Consider the following 26,773-nt stretch of genomic DNA (forward strand, 5'->3'; position numbering starts at 1 on the left):
ACACAGAGATACATACACATACATTGCTAAAGATGTATTTGTTTGTGTATATATGTATTTACAGTCATATATACACACATAAAACATTAATATATATGTATTATAATATTAGTGCATTATTTAAAAAAAAAAAATCCCCATTGACTTCTATGGGGAATGCGAAAATGCAATGGTGTTTGCGCAATCTCTGATGTTTTCCCCCCCCACTTTTTATTCTTCATCGATCTCTATGTGGAAATACGTGCACACAAAGTTAGATTTTTCACGCTTTTCGGGTTAGCGATAGATCAAAATATGTTTTTTTGGAACTTGTAATACGAACTCAACCCGACTTGCGTAAAAATGAAAATCCTAGCAGAGGGGGGCATGTCCAAGCTGCAGACATGGAGAGACGTATTTCATGGAAGCTCTTCGCCTAATTTAACAATCTCCTACTTATCTCTTCCATTATGCCACATCTACCTACATCATCTATGATATCTCGGTGACAGAAGTCACAGAGCTAACTCAACTTAATAATAACACGTCCTCACGGACAGAAAACTTGCTCTGGCCTGTTTTAAAAAATCGCGGCCTAACATTATCAGCCCATCAAAGCCTCCCGATCAGCCCACTGTTTGTTTATGGTGGTCCTACTCTGTTATACCGCCTAATCCTAACCGCATACTTTATTTAAGCATGGCAGATGGAGCGGCAGATTCTTGAGAATGCTAATGATCCCTGTCATGCAGTAGGAGCTACGGGGGACAAGGAGGACCTAGGCTTGCTGAGCAATAACAGAGTGAGAGTCAATGAGACGCAATATGAAGGATCCGGATTAGTTTTACCACCTTCCTTATCCAGAATCCCCGCTGACAAGATAACCAGAAAGATACCGGAGGAACAGGATCTCATTTTGCCCTTGGGAAATCATAATGGCGTGCAGAGCAGAACCGGACCGCATAACTCCTGTCAAATTGTCAGTCTCCCCAACTCCAATAAATCGGCAGGGACGCAGGCAGTTACTACATCTACCATGGACTTACCGGTTCCCTATCTGCGAAAAGGCCCTAACAGAGGCGAGCAACATCCTAAGGAACGGAACAGACACAGAGCTTGCCTGCATCACAGAAGTGCAGATTGCCTCACGTTATGAGACTCTTACCTCCTTAAGCCATATGCCCTGTAATACCCTTGCCGAAGAGACCTGGCTTGACTTCTCTTGGCCCATCCGTGACTGGCAGCTGGCCCATCCGCACTTTACATTTCTATCTCCACAACTGCAGAGGAGAGGCGTCGGGTGAATGGATGTCATTATAGGCAATGCTTCACGGGGCACCTGATTAACTGCTGATTAAGTAGAACTTTTAGCTATAAATATTAAAGTTAAAGTTAATTATTTTCTGTTATATATTTAATGTTGAGATATTTGTCTCTTATTTTGTATATTCATGCTTATATGTCTCTTGTGTTAGAGGGTCGTACGACTGTTTACTCTAGGCTTGCCATCTGAGCAGTTTATCGTTAAACATTGTATTAGTTAGGCATGCATATGGAACTATTTTTATTACTATGTTGTAGCTAGATCACACAGCATTTCATGAGACACTTAGATTGCTCTTATTTTATGCCCAAGTTTTTATATTTATCCCTGTACCACAAGTAACATTTGAGGGGTCCCACTGTGTTAATGTAGTATGGAGGATCATGACACCTCAATTTATGTTCCGTCTCCTTTATCTACAACTTTCATTTGTGCAGCAGGAACCTGTATTGTGATACTTCCCCAGAAGGCATTTGATAATACTCCTGTATTTGCTATAGCGTGAAGGGATATTCCTATTACATATATCCTAGCTTCCTAGGTTCTATCTCCTTGCATAGTCTCTCCCATATATTGTACTGCCCTGTAGGGTGGCATTTCCATCCCTTTAATCGCACCTATTACTATACCCCATGCAGCGCATGGTTGTGAGTTAATTTTCTTATTTCCGCACTAAACACAAACCCGCTCGGTATGCTGGGCATAATGCATTCGGCGTATGCGTGCAGTGGCCTCTAAATCCCTATATACCTAACCGAGACTCTTATACAGGGTATATGATTTTATACGAGTCCCTTCCTATGCCTTTAACATTAATCCTGAACAAGAGCACCTACTGCGTATATTTAATCTCAGCATAGAAACTGCCTCCATTATGCATATAGGATGCTACACTTCTCTGGTCACTTATTGGTAATAGCGGTATACAGCAATTGGACATGACTATACTGCAGCTAATATGCTACATATTAATAAGGTTTGGAAGCATAGCCCCAGCTCCTGTTTTCTTCATGGAAGTTTGTAAATTTGACTTTTGCAGAACACTACTGTGTCATATAACTAGTAAGACTGAGTCTCGATCTACTACAAAAGTAGCTCCTTGCAGAGCCCCTCCTAGAGTAATTCATATTACAGTTCTCCTAGTCTTTTTCTTATAAGGTGATCCTTAGCATACTACTTGACATTTCATATATGCCTACCCAGATTAGCCCTTAATGGGACGTATATATTAACCCTCTAGGCACCTGTTGGGGAACTTTAAGCTTTTTAATAATCCACATGGGAGACATGTTAGTTGAGTATAGTCTACTATTCACCACACGTAGTTGATTAGCCGGGTCTGTAATGCATTTTTAGCTGAGTTTCCCATAGACCACCCCCTATATTATGTTAAACATGCTTTGTCTCTAATTTTAGTAAGGCCCTAGAGTACCCCTTAAACCCTCTTTTAGGAGATCACCATATAGAAAACATTGTAAGCCAGTGGGTTCAGTAGTCATCTAGCTGCCATTTATCACCCTGTTGCATCATTTTAGAATACTATATATCCCTAGCACGACACGTCCCCTCCTACATTCCTTCCCTCCTCTTTATATAACGGCTCTTTGCCCGCTGACTATTCCCCCTTTCCCTTTTATATATTTTGCATTTTTGTCTACATATAAGGCACAGGAGTGGCCTTTCTAGTGACTACCATTTAGGTTTTATTTCCAAGTTCATGCGACCCTCATGTGGTCATCTTAGTAGTCCCCTCAATATGCTACTATTATCAAAAAATAGAGGATTCAGAAGCTCATGTCACTGCCGTCACTAATGTTGATATAACCTGTTTGTGCAAGCTTAATGTTACTGTGTCTAAAATTGTAGCATTTGTGACTATTACTATTAGTTGTATTACTTGTAAATCCTCAATAAAAAACTAATTATAATAAAAAAAAAAAAAATCCTAGCAGAGTTTTCCTTTACGCAAAAAAAAATACAGCGCCACTTATACGTGCATATGCTACTGAAAAACAGAAATAACATTTACTAGAAGCATTTTTACTAATTAAAATATAATGCAAACATGTTTATTCTTGATATCTATTAATCTATCCTTCATATCTATTAAAGGGATCAGGAAAGTGCAAATAAAAAGTACTCTAGTGTGTTAGAATATTTTATTATTGCACTGTTGCCTGCATATAACCATGTTTTTAGCAAACTCTACAAAGAAGTCAGCTACAGAGCAACCATGTACTCCTAGGACCTAGCTAAACACATCTGGTGAACCAATCAGATATATGTGCATAGCAACTGCAGCTCCTAAATCTACCTAGGTATGCTTTTCAACAAAGAATACCAAGATACAATGTAAATTTGATATCAAAAGTAAATTGAAACCTCTCTTAAAATTATATGCTCTATCTGAACCATGAAAGTTCAGTTTTCATTTTCTTGTCCCTTTAATGTGGCTTAATGTACAAAAAAATTAAAACAGAAAATTCCAGATGTTTAGGTGAAACACAGTAAATAATATTTGCATTTACTATTAATGTTATTTTGCCATACTAAAATTATTAAATCGGAGTAGCCTAAAGCAAATAAATAAATTACTAACAGCTATACTACGAGTTTGGCGTTATGAGTGAAAAAGCATTGTTATGCTTCATAACGCTGCTTTTTCCCTAACGCCGCTATTACAAGTCTTGTGGGTATAGGTGCACCACACACCTTTTTGGCCGTCACGCAATGTCAGTACCGCACTTTTAAAAAAGTCCTTTTTCAATTGGACTTCCATAGCGCCGGTATTACGAGTTTGCTTGAGAGGCCAAAAAGTGAGCGGTACATTCTATACTGACAAGATCTGTACCGCCATCTAAAGTCAGTAGTTATGAGTTTTATGTTACAAATCTGTAACATAAAACTCATAACTAAACTACTACAAAGTACACTAAACGCTCATAAACTACCTATTAACCCCTAAACCGAGATCCTCCCGCATTGCAAATACTAAAATAAAATTATTAACCCCTAATCTGTCGCTCCGGATATCGCCACCACTATTAAAATGTATTAACCCCTCTTTCGCCGCTCCCCAACATCGTCGCCACAATAGTAAACGTATTAACCCCTAAACTGCCACCATCCCGCATCGCAAATACTACTTAAATATTATTAACCTCTAATCTGCCGTCCACCCACACTGCCGCTATAATAAACCTATTAACCACTAAACCGCAAGCCCCCCACAATGAAATATACTAAATTAAACTATTAACCCCATAACCTCTAATTCCTATTTAAAACTAAATACATACTTACCTGTAAAAAAACCTAAGCTAGCTACAATATAACTAATAGCTATATTGTAGCTATCTTAGGTTTTATTTTAATTTCACAGGTAAGTTTGTATTTATTTTAACTAGGTAGACTAGTTATTAAATAGTTAGGAACGTGACGAAAGGCATACAGCTTCCGCTGCACTGCATGCTGGGAGTAGGTTTGTGGTTTCCTGCTGAATATCACGCTGAATCTGCAGATATCGTCAACACGCTGATCTACAGACCACCCGGTAATCCGTGTTTCCTATTGGATCCAACTATCACGTGACCCCGCACACGCTGCACATCCAAGCGGATTAGAGTATACGCTGGAGCGATACCGCTCATCTGAAAGGTAATCTCCTGTCCACCAAGGGTCTAAACGTGTGTACATCTCACTTTTCTCCAACATAGGTGTGTCCGGTCCACGGCGTCATCCTTACTTGTGGGATATTCTCTTCCCCAACAGGAAATGGCAAAGAGCCCAGCAAAGCTGGTCACATGATCCCTCCTAGGCTCCGCCTACCCCAGTCATTCTCTTTGCCGTTGCACAGGCAACATCTCCACGGAGATGGCTAAGAGTTTTTTTGGTGTTTAAATGTAGTTTTATTCTTCAATCAAGAGTTTGTTATTTTAAAATAGTGCTGGTATGTACTATTTACTCTGAAACAGAAAAGAGATGAAGATTTCTGTTTGTAAGAGGAAAATGATTTTAGCAACCGTTACTAAAATCGATGGCTGTTTCCACACAGGACTGTTGAGATGAATTAACTTCATTTGGGGGAACAGTGAGCAGACTTTTGCTGCTTGAGGTATGACACATTCTAACAAGACGATGTAATGCTGGAAGCTGTCATTTTCCCTATGGGATCCGGTAAGCCATTTTTATTACAGAAAGAAAAAAAGGGCTTCACAAGACTTTTGCTGCTTGAGGTATGACACATTTCTAACAAGACTTGGTAATGCTGGAAGCTGTCATTTTCCCTATGGGAACCGGTAAACCATTTTCTTCGTTTAGTATAAGAATAAAGGGCTTCACAAGGGCTTTAAAGACTGGTAGACATTTTTCTGGGCTAAAACGATTACTTTATAAGTATATTTAGTGGATTATAACTATAAATAGTTCTTTTAATCTTGGGGATGTATTAAAAAAACGGCAGGCACTGTATTGGACACCTTTTTCACTGGGGGCCTTTTCTAGTCATAGGCAGAGCCTCATTTTCGCGCCACTAATGCGCAGTTGTTTTTGGAAAGCAAGGCATGCAGATGCATGTGTGAGGAGCTAAGAACCACTGAAAAAGCTTATTGAAGGCGTCATTTGGTATCGTATTCCCCTCTGGGCTTGGTTGGGTCTCAGCAAAGCAGATACCAGGGACTGTATAGGGGTTAAATGTAAAAACGGCTCCGGTTCCGTTATTTTAAGAGTTAAAGCTTTCAAATTTGGTGTCCAATACTTTTAAGGCTTTAAGACACTGTGGTGTAATTTTGGTGAATTTTGAACAATTCCTTCATACTTTTTCACATATTCAGTAATAAAGTGTGTTCAGTTTAAAATTTAAAGTGACAGTAACGGTTTTATTTTAAAACGTTTTTTGTGCTTTGTTATCAAGTTTATGCCTGTTAACATGTCTGAACCATCAGATAGACGATGTTCTGTATGTTTGGAAGCCAAGGTTCCTCCCCATTTAAATATATGTGATGAATGTGACATAGTGTCCAAACAAAGTAGGGACAATGATGCCACTGATAATGATGTTGCCCAAAATGATTCCTCAAGCGAGGGGAGTAAGCATGGTACTGCATCATCCCCTTCTGTGTCTACACCAGTCTTGCCCACACAAGAGGCCCCTAGTACATCTAGTGCGCCAATCCTTCTTACTATGCAACAATTAACGGCTGTAATGGATAATTCTATTAAAAACATTTTGTCCAAAATGCCCACTTATCAGAGAAAGCGCGATTGCTCTGTTTTAGATACTGAAGAGCATGAGGACGCTGATGATAATGGTTCTGACATACCCTCACACCAATCTGAAGGGGCCAGGAGGGAGGTTTTGTCTGAGGGAGAAATTTCAGATTCAGGAAAAATTTCTCAACAAGCTGAACCTGATGTTAGTACTTTTAAATTTAAATTAGAACATCTCCGCGCTCTGCTTAAGGAGGTGTTATCTACTCTGGATGATTGTGACAATTTGGTCATTCCAGAGAAGTTATGTAAGATGGACAAGTTCCTAGAGGTCCCGGTGCCGCCCGATGCTTTTCCTATACCCAAGCGGGTGGCGGACATTGTAAATAAGGAATGGGACAGGCCCGGCATACCTTTTGTTCCTCCCCCTATATTTAAAAAATTATTTCCTATGGTCGACCCCAGAAAGGACTTATGGCAGACAGTCCCCAAGGTCGAGGGGGCGGTTTCTACTCTAAACAAACGCACTACCATCCCTATAGAAGATAGTTGTGCTTTCAAAGATCCTATGGATAAAAAATTAGAGGGTTTGCTTAAAAAGATGTTTGTTCAGCAAGGTTACCTTCTACAACCAATTTCATGCATTGTTCCTGTCACTACAGCAGCGTGTTTCTGGTTCGAAGAACTAGAAAAGTCGCTCAATAAAGACTCTTCGTATGAGGAGGTTATGGACAGAGTTCAAGCACTTAAATTGGCTAACTCTTTTATCTTAGACGCCACTTTGCAATTAGCTAGATTAGCGGCGAAAAATTCAGGTTTTGCTATTGTGGCGCGCAGAGCGCTTTGGCTAAAGTCTTGGTCCGCGGATGTGTCCTCCAAGAACAAATTGCTTAACATCCCTTTCAAAGGTAAAACGCTGTTTGGCCCTGACTTGAAAGAGATTATTTCAGACATCACTGGGGGAAAGGGCCACGCCCTTCCTCAGGATAGGTCTTTTAAGGCTAAAAATAAGCCAAATTTTCGTCCCTTTCGCAGAAACGGACCAGCCTCAAATTCTACACCCTCTAAGCAAGAGGGTAATAGTTCTCAAACCAAACCAGCCTGGAGACTGATGCAAGGCTGGAACAAGGGTAAGCAGGCCAAGAAACCTGCCACTGCTACTAAAACAGCATGAAGTGTTGGCCCCCGATCCGGGACCGGATCTGGTGGGGGGCAGACTCTCTCTCTTTGCTCAGGCTTGGGCAAGAGATGTTCAGGATCCTTGGGCGCTAGAAATAGTTTCTCAAGGTTATCTCCTGGAATTCAAGGAACTACCCCCAAGGGGGAGGTTCCACAGGTCTCAATTGTCTTCAAACCAAATAAAAAGACAGGCATTCTTACATTGTGTAGAAGACCTGTTAAGAATGGGAGTGATTCATCCTGTTCCATTAGGAGAACAAGGGATGGGGTTTTACTCCAATCTGTTCATAGTTCCCAAAAAAGAAGGAACATTCAGACCAATTTTAGATCTCAAGATTCTAAACAAATTTCTCAGGGTTCCATCGTTCAAGATGGAAACCATTCGAACAATTCTTCCTACCATCCAGGAGGGTCAATTCATGACCACGGTGGATTTAAAGGATGCGTATCTACATATTCCTATCCACAAGGAACATCATCGGTTCCTAAGGTTCGCCTTTCTGGACAAGCATTACCAGTTTGTGGCACTTCCATTCGTATTAGCCACTGCTCCAAGGATTTTCACAAAGGTACTAGGGTCCCTTCTAGCGGTGCTAAGACCAAGGGGCATTGCAGTAGTACCTTACTTGGACGACATACTGATTCAAGCGTCGTCTCTGTCAAAAGCAAAGGCTCATACGGACATTGTCCTAGCCTTTCTCTGTCCCCGTCAACAAGAGTTCCCTTCTTGGGAACAATAATAGACTCCTTAGAAATGAAGATTTTTCTGACAGAGGCCAGAAAATCAAAACTTCTAAGCTCTTGTCAAGTACTTCATTCTGTTCTTCTTCCTTCCATAGCGCAGTGCATGGAAGTAATAGGTTTGATGGTTGCGGCAATGGACATAGTTCCTTTTGCACGAATTCATCTAAGACCATTACAACTGTGCATGCTCAGACAGTGGAATGGGGATTATACAGACTTGTCTCCGACGATCCAAGTAGATCAAAGAACCAGAGATTCACTCCGTTGGTGGCTGAACCTGGACAACCTGTCACAGGGAATGAGCTTCCGCAGACCAGAGTGGGTACCGACGCCAGTCTGGTGGGCTGGGGCGCGGTCTGGGAACCCCTGAAAGCTCAGGGTCTATGGTCTCGGGAAGAATCTCTTCTCCCGATAAACATTCTGGAACTGCGAGCGATATTCAATGCTCTCAAAGCTTGGCCTCAACTAGCAAAGGCCAAATTCATAAGGTTTCAATCAGACAACATGACGACTGTTGCATATATCAACCATCAGGGGGGAACAAGGAGTTCCCTGGCGATGGAGGAAGTGACCAAAATAATTCAATGGGCGGAGAATCACTCCTGCCACTTGTCTGCAATCCACATCCCAGGAGTGGAAAATTGGGAAGCGGATTTTCTGAGTCGTCAGACTTTCCATCCGGGGGAGTGGGAACTCCATCCGGAAATCTTTGCCCAAATAACTCAATTATGGGGCATTCCAGACATGGACCTGATGGCGTCTCGTCAGAACTTCAAGGTTCCTTGCTACGGGTCCAGATCCAGGGATCCCAGGGCGACTCTAGTAGATGCACTGATAGCGCCTTGGACCTTCAATCTAGCTTATGTATTCCCACCGTTCCCTCTCATTCCCAGGCTGGTAGCCAGGATCAATCAGGAGAGGGCTTCGGTGATCTTGATAGCTCCTGCGTGGCCACGCAGAACTTGGTATGCAGACCTGGTGAATATGTCATCGGCTCCACCATGGAAGCTACCTTTGAGACAGGACCTTCTTGTTCAAGGTCCATTCGAACATCCGAATCTGGCTTCACTCCAACTGACTGCTTGGAGATTGAACGCTTGATTTTATCAAGGCGTGGGTTTTCAGATTCTGTCATTGATACTCTTGTTCAGGCTAGAAAGCCTGTAACTAGGAAAATTTACCATAAAATATGGAAAAAATATATTTGTTGGTGTGAATCTAAAGGATTCCCATGGAACAAGATAAAAATTCCTAAGATTCTATCCTTTCTACAGGAGGGTTTGGAGAAAGGATTATCTGCAAGTTCTTTGAAGGGACAGATTTCTGCTTTATCTGTTTTACTTCACAAAAAACTGGCAGCTGTGCCAGATGTTCAAGCTTTTGTTCAGGCTCTGGTTAGAATCAAGCCTGTTTACAAACCTTTGACTCCTCCTTGGAGTCTCAATTTAGTTCTTTCAGTTCTTCAAGGGGTTCCGTTTGAACCCTTACATTCCGTAGATATTAAGTTACTATCTTGGAAAGTTTTGTTTTTGGTTGCAATTTCTTCTGCTAGAAGAGTTTCAGAGTTATCTGCTCTGCAGTGTTCTCCTCCTTATCTGGTGTTCCATGCAGATAAGGTGGTTTTGCGTACTAAACCTGGTTTTCTTCCGAAAGTTGTTTCTAACAAAAACATTAACCAGGAGATAGTTGTGCCTTCTTTGTGTCCGAACCCAGTTTCAAAGAAGGAACGTTTGTTACACAATTTGGATGTAGTTCGTGCTCTAAAATTCTATTTAGAGGCTACAAAGGATTTCAGACAAACATCTTCTTTGTTTGTTGTTTATTCTGGTAAAAGGAGAGGTCAAAAAGCAACTTCTACCTCTCTCTCTTTTTGGCTTAAAAGCATCATCCGATTGGCTTATGAGACTGCCGGACGGCAGCCTCCTGAAAGAATCACAGCTCACTCCACTAGGGCTGTGGCTTCCACATGGGCCTTCAAGAACGAGGCTTCTGTTGATCAGATATGTAAGGCAGCGACTTGGTCTTCACTGCACACTTTTACCAAATTTTACAAATTTGATACTTTTGCTTCTTCTGAGGCTATTTTTGGGAGAAAGGTTTTGCAAGCCGTGGTGCCTTCCATCTAGGTGACCTGATTTGCTCCCTCCCATCATCCGTGTCCTAAAGCTTTGGTATTGGTTCCCACAAGTAAGGATGACGCCGTGGACCGGACACACCTATGTTGGAGAAAACAGAATTTATGCTTACCTGATAAATTACTTTCTCCAACGGTGTGTCCGGTCCACGGCCCGCCCTGGTTTTTTTAATCAGGTCTGATGAATTATTTTCTCTAACTACAGTCACCACGGTATCATATGATTTCTCCTATGCATATTCCTCCTTTACGTCGGTCGAATGACTGGGGTAGGCGGAGCCTAGGAGGGATCATGTGACCAGCTTTGCTGGGCTCTTTGCCATTTCCTGTTGGGGAAGAGAATATCCCACAAGTAAGGATGACGCCGTGGACCGGACACACCGTTGGAGAAAGTAATTTATCAGGTAAGCATAAATTCTGTTATTACACTTGCACACGGAGAAGCACAACAGAAAATAGCTTCGTATTCTGGGTGAGTCAAACGAATTATCTATGACACAGACTTTTCTACTTGAATGCAGATTGTCCTTTTAGCCACCTACAAAACTTAACTTGAATGTTACATTGATTCAGCCAAACATTGATTCAGCCAAACAGACTGACTTTGCTGCGAACCCTGCTTTTAACCGAACTTTATTGTTTTTTTACCTGCATTTTTTACTAATGAACTTTGTTTCTTTGGACTTATTATTTGAGCTCAAAACGGACTTTATTTTCAATTCATAATCCTTCATACCACCGGTGGTTTTTTATTTTTATTTCATTTCATTTTTATACCTGTTATTATATGTTTTAGGCCATTTACCTTGTACTAGGGTTTATTAAATATATATTTAATTTAATTTACTGATTTTGTGAGCTATTTTTGCTATCAGCATATGTTCATAATCACTAGCTCTATCCCACCCTCTATTCTAATATATTAGCAGCTTTCATTAGCGCTCCCTGTATTTGTGTTTTTATAACTATTTACTAACTACCTAGTTAAAATAAATGCAAATTTACCTGTAAAATAAAACCTAACCTGCCTTACTCTAAAACCTACCATTACAATAAAAATCAAATAAATTAAATTAATCAAATACAATTTTCTAAATTACAAAAAAAAACACTAAATTGCACAAAATAAAAAACGAAATTATCAAAAATAAAAAAGAATTACACCTAATCTAATAGCCCTATCAAAATAAAAAAGCTCCCCCAAAATAAAAAAAACTATAGCCTACACTAAACTGCCATAGGCCCTTAAAAGGGCCTTTTATGGGGCATTGCCCCAAAGAAATCAGCTCTTTTACCTGTAAAAAAAAATACAAGCACGCCCCAACAGTAAAACCCACCACCCAACCAACCCCGCCAAATAAACCTAAGCTAACCATTGCCCTGAAAAGGGCATTTGGATGGACAGTGCCCTTAAAAGGGCATTTAGCTCTTTTACAGTGCCCAAACCCTAAGCTAAAAATAAAACCCACCCAATAAACCCTTAAAAAACCTAACACTGACCCGATGATCCACTTACAGTTTTTGAAGACCGGACATCCATCCTCATCCAAGCGGGCAGAAGTCCTCATCCAAGCGGGCTGAAGTCTTCATTGAAGCTGGCAGAAGTCTTCATCCAAGCGGGCAGAAGTCTTCATCCAAACGAGCAGAAGTCTTCATCCAGACGTCATCTTCTATCTTCATTCATCCGGCGCGGAGCGGGTCCATCTTTAAGACATCCGGCGCGGAGCATCCTCTTCTTCCGATGGTCGCTGTAGAATGAAGTTTCCCTTTAAGTGAAGTCATCCAAGATAACGTCCCTTACATTCCGATTGGCTGATAGAATTCTATCAGCCAATAGGAATTAAAGGTGAAAAAATCCTATTGGCTGTTGCATTCAGCCAATAGGATTGAGCTTTCATCCTATTGACTGATCCAATCAGCCAATAGGATTGAGCTCGCATTCTATTGGATATTCCAATCAGCCAATAGAATGCGAGCTCAATCCTATTGGAATTCTATCAGCCAATAGGAATTAAAGGTGAAAAAATCCTATTGGCTGATCCAATCAGCCATTAGGATTGAGCTCGTATTCTATTGGCTATTCCAATCAGCCAATAGAATGCGAGCTCAATCCTATTGGCTGGTTTAATCAGCCAATAGGATTAAAGCTCAATCCTATTGGCTGATTGGATCAGCCGATAGGATTTTTACCCCTTGAATTCCTATTGGCTGAGAGAATTCTATCAGCCAATCGTTACTTAAAGGGAACTTCATTTTCCAGGGACGATCGGAAGAAGAGGATGTTTCGTCCGGATGTCTTGAAGATGGACCCACTCTGCGCCGAATGGATGAAGATAGAATGCCGTCTGGATGAAGACTTCTACCCGCTTCAATGAAGACTTCTGCATGCTTGGATGAGGACTTCTGCCTGCTTGGATGAGGATGGATGTCCGGTCTTAGAAAACTGTAAGTGGATCGTCGGGGGTTAGTGTTAAGGTTTTTTAAGGGTTTATTGGGTGGGTTTTATTTTTAGCTTAGGGTTTGGGCACTGTAAAAGAGCTAAATGCCCTTTTAAGGGCAATGCCCATCCAAATGCCCTTTTCAGGGCAATGGTTAGCTTAGGTTTATTTATTTAGATAGGTTTTTATTTGGGGGGGTTTATTGGTTGGGTGGTGGGTTTTACTGGTGGGGCGTGTTTGTATTTTTTTTTACAGGTAAAAGAGCTGATTCCTTTGGGGCAATGCCCCCACAAAAGGCCCTTTTAAGGGCCATTGGCAGTTAAGTGTAGGCTAGGGTTTTTATTTTATTTTGTTTTTTTTATTTTATTTTGATAGGGCTATTAGATTAGGTGTAATTCTTTTTTATTTTTGATAATTTGTTTTTTTATTTTGTGTAATTTAGTGTTCTTTTTTTTGTAATTTAGATAATTGTATTTGATTAATTACTTTGATTTTATTGTAGGTTTTAGTGTAAGGCAGGTAAGGTTTAATTTACAGGTTAATTTGAATTTATTTTAACTAGGTAGTTAGTAAATAGTTAATAACTATTTACTAACTAGTCACTTAATTAAAATAAATACAAACTTACCTGTGAAATAAAAATAAAACCTAAGATAGCTACAATATAACTATTAGTTATTTTGTAGCTAGCTTAGTTTTTTTTTACAGGTAAGTATGTATTTAGTATTAAATATGAATTATTTAGTTAATAATTGTAAGGTTTATTTAGCTTTATTTTAATTATATTTAAGTTAGGGGGTGTTAGGGTTAGGGTTAGACTTATGCTTAGGGTTACATTAGGGTGTTAGGTTTAGGGGTTAATATATTTATGTAGTGTTAGTGATGTGGGAGGCCAGAGGTTTAGTGGTTAATAACTTTAGTATAGTGGCGGCGACATTGGGGTCAGCAGATTAGGGGTTAATAACTGTAATGTAGGTGGTGGCGATGTTAAGGGCGGCAGATTAGAGGTTAATAACAGTATGTAGGTTGCGGCGATGTTAGGGGCAGCAGATTATGGGTATTTAGACGTGGTTTTTTTGTTAGGGTGTTAGGTTTAAACATAACTTTTTCTTTCCCCATAGACATCAATGGGGCAGCGTTACTGAACCTTTGTTTCCGCGATCACAGGTGTTAGGCTTCTTTTTTGCCGGCTCTCCCCATTGATGTCTATGGGGAAATCGTGCATGAGCATGTCAAAGCAGCGCTTGTATTTCGGTGTGGTATGGAGCTCAGCGCTACCATATCGCCCGCACAAGTAATCTAGCTCTAAATTAATAAATAAATGCACTCAAATTTCTATTAATCATTTCATAACGGCACAATTTAAGATTTTCAGTGTCCGTGACTATCCTAGAAGTGCTTTTTCACTATTTTTATTTATAAACAGTATTTGTGTTGCATTTTATATATATATATCCACAGTGAAACACTAGAAATTGTCTTTGTGATAGATTCTACGCTGACAATAAATCACATTAAGCATAATTTTCTGTGGAGCTTAATAGGGCTTAAAAAAAAAAGAAAGTCAAATATAAATCAATTTCATCAAAACTTTCCACAGTACAAAACTTCAATCACACAAAGCAACCATTATGCTCTTTTACCTTGAGAATTGTAAACACAAATGTTTGCATGTATAACTTTTATGTGCGTTTCAACAAAAGGCTTGAAATTTTCTGGCTAGGTTTGCAGAATTGTGTAATTGATTTATATTAAATTCCTTTTTTTGTAGTTTAAGCCACAAAAGGCTTCTTAACAAACTAGCTTACAGTAACTAATTTATAAGCTTTAAAAACAAAACCATAAAACTTCTTAGATAAACTTGGGCACCAAAAATATTTAAATAAATTGGCGTAATCAATACATTTTTGAATGAAAAGGGATATTAAATGATACATAAATGCTAGATATAATGATGGGGGGGGGAGCAATTAGCCTGAGAATATTGTGTAGACGTATTTTTAGAAACTATGAGCTATCAATAGCGTGTTTATATTTGCGCTAATATTAGTTTAAATTAATATTTTATCTCTTGAGCTAAAATCTGCATGCCAGGTAGTGTGCTAAATAAGGATAAGAGGAAAATTTAGGTTCCAAAATGTGGTGCCTATTACCATGGGTGGACTGAGCAGCTGGGCAAATAGGACCTGGACTGAGGGATGTAGGGGGGACCAGAAATGGCATCTTCATGGCTCCTGGTATGCTGCTTAAGCGGTAGCTGACAGCTGCCCTATCAGTAACTAAGCAGTTAAGCGTGGGCTTAGTTGGGGCACTGGTTGCTCTGGGGGCCCTAGAGTGTGTGTGGGGGGCTTTCAGAGCCTGTCGCTGTGGGGACATGGAGTGTGGGGTCTGGCACTGGAGGTTGGGGGCCCTGTCTCTGGCCCTTGATGTTGGTAGTCCTGACCCTGGAAGTTGGGGTGCCTGGAGGGTGCAGGGTAGGGAGGCTAGTGGCTACCATGTTCATTTGCATATCAAAACAAAAGTTAATTTACAGGAAAAGGGGATACAATTATATTAGACAGTTATTTTATACACATAATTTAGTTATTTTAAACACTTGAAACAATCTCACACAGTTTAATGTCCTTTTAGTCTAACATTATTTGTTAATGTTCCTGTTTAGTCTAGGGTATGTTAATATCTGCATGTCGGATAGCTAAATCCCTCACATAATAGACTTCTAAGGGGGTGGGCTAAGCTAACGTTGCACAAGTAGTGCAGTTCTTCACGTAGTTCTGTGCTATAATAATGGTTTACTTCAGGTCTTAAAAAGAGCTACATTTTACAGTGGTATTTGGGTTAGTACTTAAGTGCAACACTTGTATTACAAACGCAATGAGAAAGCTATTAGAGCTCCCTGTGCTATCCATTAAAAGTATGGGGTGCGCTAAAAAAATGTTGGTTATCAAATCAGCCTTTGTACCCATCCATACTTATGTATCTTTACCAGGCTATGACATGATGGCAGCTTTTGGTTTGAATGAGAAACTTTATTCAACGCTTAGAGGAGTTTCTGCTGATGCCTTTGTCCTGAGTGGCTCCCGAATTTACACCTTATCTGAGGAAGCCCAACTAACCATCTGGACCAGGTAAACAGATCATTGTTTTCTGACTATTAGTCTGGGATGCTTCTCATACAAATTTGGAACTAACAGTAGTTATTAACCTAGGACTTATTTATGTACATTATAACTTTTGATTCTGTCTAGAAGATGCAATACATTTGATAGTAAGAAATTGAATTTTAGCTCACGGTGGGTAAGTAAACACTCAGAAAGTGGCAACATATTAGTTTAGAATAAAAATGGTTAGTAGTCGGCGCCAGGAGAGCAAAGCACACAAACTCATTATAATAAACGGCCACCTAACAGGGTCGTACAGAAGAATAAATAAATTGTGGGAACATAGGAGCGCCACCCAAAGGGGGCTTAAGTGTGCTGGTGGAAAAGCTGTGCCCAAAAAGATTATCAATATGGGTGTATAATGGCCAAAAAACAACACATAGTACTGTATTACTAAAGAGCATAGAAATAACACATAGTACTGTATTACTAAAGAGCATAGAAATAACACATAGTACTGTATTACTAAAGAGCATAGAAATAACACATAGTACTGTATTACTAAAGAGCATAGAAATAACATATAGTACTGTACTAACACATAGTACTGTATTAATAAGCAGCGTAGAAATATGGTGAAAAATACAGACAATGGGCTCCATGTACGAAGCAGCGAAAGCTGCTCCGGAGCCTTTGCGGGGCAGGTTCGCATATGCGAGCCTGCTTCCCACAATGTAAGAAGCAGCGGTCATTAGACCGCTGCTTCCTACGCCCTACGCCACCTCTTAGGTGGCGAAGCAAAATCACTGAGAGCTCGCTCGCTCTCGGTGATTGACAGCCCCTTCAGTCGCGTGATTGGTCGCGCGACTGAAGGGGCGGGCATTACACACTCCGCTGAGTGTGTAATGGTACATACGGGCAAGCGGATCAATAGATCCGCTGCCCGTGTGTAGCGGAGCCGGGCGGACAGCTTCGCGAGTTAAGAAGCTGTCCGCCCGCCTCTTAGTACATGGAGCCCAATAAATAATATATAAAAACATATGTTGTATATAAAAACGGTTTTAATCCAAGGAATATATGGAACAAGATTGCTAGAACTCTGTGGCAATCTAGCAGAGTTATTCACAAGCTAGAGTAAAATGTTTAAAAAGCAATTGTGAAAAACATGTCAAACATATGAAAAAATAAGGGTATAACAAAAAAAAAACGAACAATAAAGAAGAAAATAATGAATGATATTAATGAATCTGAGCTCAGATAATGGGACGTCCCATATATAAAGCAACAATATAGTTCCAAAGTCTATACAGTCACAAAGAGTAAAAAATCCAGTGGAGGTCCAATGTTGAAGGATCCAGAGAAGAGAGAGGAAAATACTTTTATCCAGGGGAGGAAAATCTTTTATCTAAAACTTCTGGTTCAGAGTAAGAACATCTAAAGGTACCTGTGGAAGAAAAAACAAACAGATGCACAAAAACAAAAAAGCTAGCTAAACTAAAAGGAAAAGTGCTCACCATATACAAATAGAAACTCAGGCTGGTATGTCACAGGTGTTCAACGCGTTTCGGCCGACTGAGAGGCCTTTATCATGACTATCTTAAAGGGTCACTGAACCCAAATTTTTTCTTCCGTGATTCAGATAGAGCATGCAATTTTAAGCAACTTTCTAATTTACTCCTATTATCAAATTTTCTTCCTTCTCTTGGTATCTTTATTTGAAATGCAAGAATGTAAGTTTAGATGCCGGACCATTTTTGGGGAATAACCTGGGTTATTCTTGCTGATTGGTGGATAAATTCATCCACCAATAAAAAAGTGCTGTCCAGAGTCCAGAAATAAAAAAGAAGCTTAGATGCCTTCTTTTTCAAATTTTTATTATCAATTTTTCTTCTTTCTCTTGCTATCTATCAGCTAGATTACGAGTTATGTGCGCTATAGGGAAATTAACGAATGCAACAAAATTTAACCCTCTATAGCGCTGCCATTACAAGTTTTCAAACAGCCGGCTTGTGTGTGCGATATGGCTGCGTTGAGCTCCATACCGCACAAAATACAAGCGCTGCTTTGACGTGCTCGTGCACGCTTTCCCCATAGACATCAATGGGGAGAGCGGGTCAGAAAAAAGCCTAACACCTGCGATCGCGGAATGAAAAGCTCCGTAACACAGCCCCATTGATGTCTATGGGGAAAATTAAAGTTACGTTTAAACCTAACATAAACCCCGAGTCTAAACACCCCTAATCTGCCTCCCCGACATCGCTGCCACCTACATAATGTTATTAAGCCCTAATCTGCCGCTCCCGATATCGCCACCACTATATTAAAGTTATTAACCCCTATTCCGCTGCACCCCAACATCGCCGCCACTATATTAAAATTATTATCCCCTATTCCATTGCACCCCAACATCGCTGCCACTAAATAAAGTTATTAACCCCTAAACCTCTGGCGTCCGACATCACTACCACTAAATATACCTATTAACCCCTAAACCGCCAGCCCCCCACATCGCAACAACCTAAATTAAACTATATTAACCCCTAACCCTAAACCTAACCCTAACACCCCCTAACTTTAACATAATTAAAATAGAGCTAAACTAAAGTTACAATTATTAACTAAATAATACCTATTTAAAATAAAATATATACTTACCTGTGAAATAAAACCTAAGGATTTAAGCAGCTTTCATTCTATTGGATGATTCAGCATCCAATAGAATGAGAGCTGCTTAAATTCTATTGGCTGATTTGAACAGCCAATAGAAATTTAGCAGCTCTAATTCCTATTGGCTGATTCAAAATTGTCAGCCAATAGGAATGCAAGGGATGCCATTTTGAAACGGCTCCCTTGCATTGAAGATTCAGTGTACGGCGGCGACAGCATGAAGAGGATGCTCTGCGCCGGATGTCTTGATGATGGACCCGCTCAGCGCTGCCGGATAAAGATAGAAGATGCTGCCTGAATGAAGATAGAAGAGACCACATGGATGAAGACTTCTCGCCGCCTGGATGAAGATAGTTCAAGCGGGAGTTTAAAAACTGTAAGTGGATGGCCGGGGGTTAGTGTTAGTTTTTTTTTTTAAGGGTTTTTTTTTTTTTTAGATTAGGGTTTGGGCAGCAAAAGAGCTAAATGCCCTTTTAAGGGCAATGCCCATACAAATGCCCTTTTCAAGGCAATGGGTAGATTAGGTTTTTTTAGAATTAGGTTTTTTATTTTGGGGGGTTGGTTAGGTGGTGGGTTTTACTGTTGGAGGGGTCTTTGTATTTTTTTTCAGGGAAAAGAGCTGATATCTTTGGGGCAATGCCCCACAAAAGGCCCTTTTAAGGGCTACTGGTAGTTTATTGTAGGCTAGGGTTTTTTTATTTTATTTTGAGTGGGCTTTTTTTATTTTGATAGAGCTATTAGATTAAGGGGTAATTCTTTTTTATTTTTGATAATTTCGTTTGCTATTTTTTCGTAATTTAGTGTTTGTTATTTTTTGTAATTTAGTCTTTTTTTATTTTTTGTAATTAGATACTTTGTAATTTTTAGAGTAGTGTTAGGATTTTTTTAATGTGTAGTTTAGTTTTATTTAATTGGTAGTTAGTTTAATTTTAGTTTAATAATTATATTAGTTTAATTGTTAGTTTAAACTTAGTTCTTTTAATTTGACAGGTAAGTTTTAATTTAATTTAAGATAGGGAAATTGTAATTTTAATATAAAGTTAGGGGGGGTGTTACTAGTTTAATTTAGTTTATTGTGATGTGGGGGCTTTCGGTTTAGGGGTTAATAGTTTACTTTACTATATTTCGTTGTGGGGGGCTTGCTGTTTAGGGATTAATAGGTTTATTATAGTGGCGGCGGTGTAGGGCTTAGTAACTTTAGTACAGTGGGGGCGATGTGGGCGGATGGCAGAATAGGGGTTAATAATATTTAAATAGTGTTTGCGATGCAGGAGGGTGGCGGTTTAGGGTTTAATACATTTATCATAGTGGGTGACTATGTCGGGGAGCGGCAGAATCAGGGTTAATAATTCATTTTTAGTGGCAGCGATGTCGGAAGCGGCAGATTAGGGATTAATAACTTTGATAAAGTATTTGCGATGTGGGAGGGCCTCGGTTTAGGGATTAATAGGTATGTTATGTGTGTTTGTGTACTCTGTAATACTTTAGTTATGAGTTTTATGTTACAGTTTTGTAGCATAAAAATCATAACTACTGCTTTTAGATTGCGGAACGGATCTTGTCGGTATAGGGTGTAACACAAGCTTTTTAGCCTGACCACAAAACTCGTAATGGCAGCGCTAAGGAAGTCCCATGAAAAAACGTAATTTTTACGTGTGCATGACTGACGTTGTGTTACAGGCTAAAAGGCTTGCGGTACAGCTATACCTAAAAGATTCGTAATGGCTGTAGTGCTGTTTTAACGCTGAAATTACCATTTTTTCAGCGTTAAAACACGAACGCACAACTTGTAATCTAGGTGTTTATTTTAAAAAGCAGGAATAAAAGCTTAGGAGCCGGCCCATTTTTGGTTCAGTACCTGGGTAGTGCTTGCTAATTGGTGGCTAAATGTAGCCACCAATCAGCAAACGCTACCCAGGCGCTGAACCAAAAATGGGCCGGCTCCTAACTTTAAATGTTTTGCTTTTTCAAATAAAGATAGCAAGAGAAAGACAATTTCATTATAGGAGTAAATGAGAAAGTTGCTTAAAATTGCATGCTCTATCTGAATCATAAAAGAAAAGATTTGGGTTTAGTGTCCCTTTAAGTGTGTCAAACTCAACTACTTTCAGTTTTGTTTTTCAAGACCAGATTATTCTCTGTATAAAATGAATGTGAGAAAAAGGGAAACATTATAAAATATTTTCCTATAGCGGTCACTTTGGAGGTGATATTTGAGATATTGCTATAGGAAGGTGGGTACTAAAATAAATGATTGGTTCCTTGGATCACTCTTTCCTTTTAGATAAACTACATTATTTATGCATTTCTGAAATGATGTGAATGTGAGTTCAATGTGAATCACAACATAAATTATTCAACGTATAATACATGAGGCTCTCCTGGAATTGTTGACTGTATCTCTATGATTGTTGGTGTGCACAGCACTCTTTCATTAATCCGCTATTCTTATACGTATACTGACAAACACTTTTACCTTTCAAAAACATTAGCTTCTTCAAAAATACACGGCCTAGGGTAGTATCCGGCTTCATTTATAGGGAACTCTCAATACTAAGTTAATGTAAACATAGGAACCAAATAAAAACGGATACACTATAAGGAGAATAAAGTCATTTATAACATACTATATGACTATATTTTATACACATACTTGCAAGCTTGGTAAATTATTATTCTAGTATAACCTTTACAAACATTCTCATAACATCTACATGATCTAGGATTTTACCATGAAAAAAGTCATTCTGATTATAGTGTTTTTGGCTCTACATGAAAAAAGGGGAACACGCACATCTAGGTTCTTCTACTCACAGAATCATGATCATACACATGCACACCACAAGGCCCATGCACACAACACATACCTGCAGGAGGCATCAGTGCATGTTTGAGGCCTACCTTTATATGATGGATAATTCAATAATCAATAATACTTTTAAGGAAGACTTGGTGACACTGTTGTCATTGTGTTCTGTCTATCTTGTTGTCACTAGCAGTTTGGATAATAAAGGGAAAAAAGGTTAATGGTATAAAACAGAAGCATAAGTGGCACTTATTTAATTGAAATACTTTTTATTGATTTTCTCATAAACATTATACAAATCACAGGTTATGAAGAAAAGGTGATCAAAAGTATGCACATACAACAAGACAGCAGGTACTGTGACTTTCTTACATTTACATCAGGTATCTCATTTACATCATAAAGAGTCCAGTAGACATGACATTACCTCACCTTATAGATTATAATAAACAAAACACTCAAAACTTTAAACTTAACTTCTCCCTCTCCCCTCCCCCCCCCTCCCCCCCCCCCCAGGTGTTTCCGTATGTTCCAAATGTCTCTCAGCTATTTATTAAAACATGTCATCGAACTATTGCTAAAGAAATCAAATATGTTTCGGTCGTCCAGGTATTCTTTGTCAATCTTTAGGGGATCTCCTTTCCCCCCCCCCCTTTTCATCTATCTTACTGTCCTACCCTCTCTCTCTCTCTTCCTTCCTGACTTATATGTGGTCTAGTGTAACCTTTCATGATCCAATAGAACCATACCTTTTGAAACTGTTCAGTGGTCCCTTGAGTCCATGCCGCCAGCTCTGACATTGAGTAAGTATCATTTATTTTATCTATTACTTCTATCCAACTTGGTGCCCCCACTTTCCAGTGTCTAGCTATACAGATGCGAAGGCAAGTACATAATGACTTGATAAAGGTGTTAATCGCTGAATTCAGCGGCTGCACCTTCTCATGTAAAAGCGCCTGGGACACAGTCAGCTCAATTCTTTCATCTAGTGTATCGCTTAGCAATCTCGAAAGTTTCTCCCACAATGATCTTATTTTTGGGCAGTCCCACCACATATGTCTATAGGTCCCTCTCTCCCCACAACCTCTATAGCAGACTGCACTATTCAAGGAGGGAATGTGAGCTGTCCTTTCTGGCGTAAGGTACCATCTAAAGGCCACTTTCAAGCAATTTTCCCTCATGTCTGCACTAAGCAAACCTTTCCCGGTTTCAGATAAGATCTTTTCCCAAGTTACCTTTTCCCTTATTTCCCCTACATCACTTTCCCATCTTTCCATAATGGGGGCCTTATGTGTGGTTTTCTTTTCCTGCAGCATCAGGTAAATCTGAGATATCACATGTTTGCCCCTAGATTGTGTGCTGCAGATCCGTTCTAGGGGGGTCAAGGATTGGTCTAGTCTGTTGACTATATACTTAGAAATAACTGACGCGATCTGCAGGTAGAGAAACCAATTCAGTGTGTCTGGTTGGATCTTATCCCGAATCTGATTAAAAGTAAGTGTCGTGGTTTTATCTAGAAAATCCGCAACCCTATACAATCCCTTATTTTCCCATTTCCCCACTCGCTTTCTAAGTTCTCTGGGTAACAAGAACTTTAAGGGTAGTAATAATGAATGGGGATGAAGAAGATGCGTCTGTTTGGTTATCTTATGCCAGGTATGTAACATCTCATGAGTCACTGGTGACCTGTATGTGAGTTTTTTTTCCATCCCTGACGGATCCCATAATATATCTGCCGGACTCTCACAGCCTTCGATATCTGCTTCTATCTTTGGCCAGATAACCCCCTGAAAGTTTTTCCCCAAGGTAACATTTTGTGCTAATCTAGAAGCGTAATAATAATCTACCAGATTTGGTACTCCTACTCCTCCCATCTGTCTATGTTGTTTGAGCAACTGTGACACTATTCTTGGTTTTCCGTCTCCCCTCAGGAAACGAAATAGATCAGACTGCAAGGCATTCAGGTCTGCTAGGGGGACCCCAATCGGCAGAACTCTAAAGAGGTACAGGATCCTTGGAAGGACATTCATCTTTATGGCCGAGAATCTCCCATACCATGAAAATCTGCCCTTTTTCCAGTTATTAATGTCTCTCCTAATGGCTTTATAAATAGGTATATAGTTTAACCCATAAAGGTCTGAGAAGGCACTATTTATCTTAACTCCCAAATAAGTAATATGAGTGTTTGCCCATGTGAGGTTGAAATTTAGTTCTATCGTCTTTTTTGTATGTGAAGGGAGAGAAATCGGCAAAGCCTCGCACTTATCTAGGTTGATTTTGTAGCCTGAGATCTCCGCGAATCTCCCCAAGATGTCATATAAGTTAGGTAAAGAAATCAAGGGTCTAGTTAACGTCAATAATACGTCGTCCGCGAATAGTGTTAATTTGTATTCGTCATTTGCTATTTTCACCCCAGAAACATCTATCGAGTGTCTAATAAGCGCTGCAAGTGGTTCTATACTAATGGCAAATAAAAGTGGCGAAAGAGGGCACCCCTGACGAGTGCCATTTAAGATATCTATGGATCTAGAGATATAACCTGCCGCTCCCACCACTGCCGTCGGTCTTGAGTATATAGCTATGAGTGCCCTCATAAAGGCTCCCTCAAAACCCATTTTTTCTAAAACTCTAAACATGAAAGACCAATCCACCCTATCAAACGCCTTTTCCGCGTCGAGTGATAGAAGCAGCGACGGCGTTTTAGTCTGCATTAGATAGTCAATTAGGGTCAGAATTCTCCTCACGTTGCCGGGGCTTCCCTCTCCTTAATAAATCCCACTTGGTCTTTATGAATTAGTGTCGGTAGAATCAATTTAAGTCTATTAGCTATAATTTTAGTAAATATTTTGAGGTCTGTATTGATCAAGGAGATGGGCCTATAATTTTGACAATGCTTAGGGTTTTTCCCTGCTTTGGGTATTACCACTATTTTTGCTTGTAACATCTCCCAGGGTAGTTCCCCTCCCGCCAATATACCATTACAAAAGGTTAGCAAATGGGGTAATAACTCTGTCCTAAACAATTTGTAGTATTCCCCTGTCAGTCCATCTGGGCCCGGCGCCTTTCCTGATTTAAGGTCTCTAATTACTGCTAGTATCTCCATGGCTGTGATATTTGCATTAAGAGCTGTTAAGTCAGTTTCTTGGATTATAGGTAATTTAGCCTGGTCTAGTAGATCGTTTGTCTGCCGAGTGAGGTCCCCACTAGCCACCTTCTTCCCATCATAGAGCTTTTCATAATATTGAACGAAAATTTCAGTTATCTCCTGCGGATTTGAAGTAGGGACCCCGTCCTGTTTATGGATAGAGGGTATTGCAAAGAACTTAGTTCTCTCCCTTAATTTATATGCTAAATATTTGTCTGGCTTATTTGCGTACACATAGTAGTGTGCTTTTAGCCGCAAAGCTGCTCGCATCGAATTTTCATTTAATATGGTGGTCAACTCTCTACGCTTAGATTGGAGGGACTTATAAATCCCTGAGGATAAGGTGCGCCTATGTTCTATTTCAAGTGTTTCTACCTCTTTCTGGAGTGTATTCACTGTTAGTGTAGATTGTCTTATCGCTATTGCTTTTTCTTTTATAAGCAAACCTCTCAACACCGGTTTGTGTGCTGCCCAAATCAGTATCGGGTTACTTGTGGTCCCTTCATTTAACTGCCAATATTCCCTCAGCGCTGTTCTAATCCTCTTGTGTATTCCTGGATTCTTAAGGAGTGTTGGATTATATGTCCATGATCTTGGTCGTGAAAAATTTAAGATGCCTGACAATTCCAAAATTACTAGTGAATGGTCTGACCAAACACATGGTTGTGTGCATGATGTTACTAAATTTGGGGTCAGTATTTGACTTACAAAGATATAATCTAACGTTGAATATGAGTTATGTGCCGGAGAGTAATATGTGTAGTCATGTTTAGAATTACCAACCGCCTCCCATGAGTCTACTAGAGTGTGTGCTCCCAGTAAATCTCTAATTGATTTAACAATTGCATTATGACGGTGCTGTTTACTTGACTGACCCTTAGTTCCCTCCCCCCTGAAGGAAATCATGGGAACATTAAAATCCCCCGCCAAAATTATTCTGTCGTATGACCAATGGGTAAGGTGTTGCGATATTTTCCCAAAGAAGGCATTCTGTGTTTCGTTGGGTGCATACACGTTGCAAAGAGTAACTTTAGTATTTTGAAATGTGCCCCTCACTATCACATACCTGCCCTCTTTATCTCTAATCTCACTGTCCAGTATGAAATCCAAGGATTTATGTAGTAAGATAGTCACCCCCCTTTTTTTAGAGTCTGTCGTGGAATGGAAATGATGGGGGAACTGGCGTGCCCAGTACTTTGGGACAGTCTGGGATACAAAGTGCGTTTCCTGGAGAAATATAATATTTGCTTTTAACTTTAGGTAATGTGTCATGGCTGTTCTCCTTTTAATATCAGTATTCATCCCCCTAACGTTGTGGGAGATTAGTCTGATGTTATGCGACATCGGAAGTTCTCCCTGTCTCCCTCTCTTGTTTCCATGTGTGTCTTATCTCAAATAATCTATCAAGGTCCCCCCAAACCCTCCAACCCTCTTGAAGCCTTAGTACCTGGTACCTTCTACTACCTCGAGACCGCCACTCCATCCCTTCTCCAATTCTATAAGGAAACACCTGGTCTAAAAAATAAAAATTAAATAACAAAAAAACATTGAACATTGAACATATAAACATATATTTTGTTAATCCCAACAGGATTCTAACACATTGTTTACCTGAGTGCAGTTATCAACATCACTTAAACATTATGGCATGATACTCGTTTTAACCTATTTAAACCATGGGCAAGAGAAAAGCCAAAGAGAAAGAGAAATCATCCTGCAAATGAAAAAATTAACTATTTGTAAGTAATACAGCGTGTCATTCATGAACAAGTCCCGTAACATTTTGTCCTTACACAATGCCTGTGGGGGTGGAAGAGTGACCAGAACCAAGAGAACTGTCTGACTATTCAGGCATGGCCTCGTACTTGTAATGGTGAACTCCTGGGCAGAGACCCCACAAAGAAAACTCTCTCCCCCTTCCGGGCCAACGTAAACAGGAGAGTGCAAATAATAACGTTCAAGACTGTTACAGAATGTCATTATACTTATCTGATCTCTGGTACACGACCCTACGGACTGCAAGAGTTCAACATTAATTCTTCTGATTC

The 26,773-nt window shown here is 39.8% G+C and overlaps 1 protein-coding gene across 1 annotated transcript in view; it reads left to right on the top strand.

Moving 5' to 3' along the window:
* COL20A1 (collagen type XX alpha 1 chain) overlaps positions 1–26,773 on the top strand; it is a 478,350-nt gene that overhangs the window by 248,449 nt on the left and 203,128 nt on the right. Inside the window, exon 21 of the mRNA XM_053708962.1 lies at positions 15,996–16,134. Within this exon, the coding sequence (XP_053564937.1) occupies positions 15,996–16,134 (139 nt within the window). The remainder of the gene's footprint in view (positions 1–15,995; positions 16,135–26,773) is intronic.

The sequence above is a fragment of the Bombina bombina genome, chromosome 1, assembly GCF_027579735.1.
Source record: "Bombina bombina isolate aBomBom1 chromosome 1, aBomBom1.pri, whole genome shotgun sequence".
NCBI lineage: Eukaryota > Metazoa > Chordata > Amphibia > Anura > Bombinatoridae > Bombina > Bombina bombina.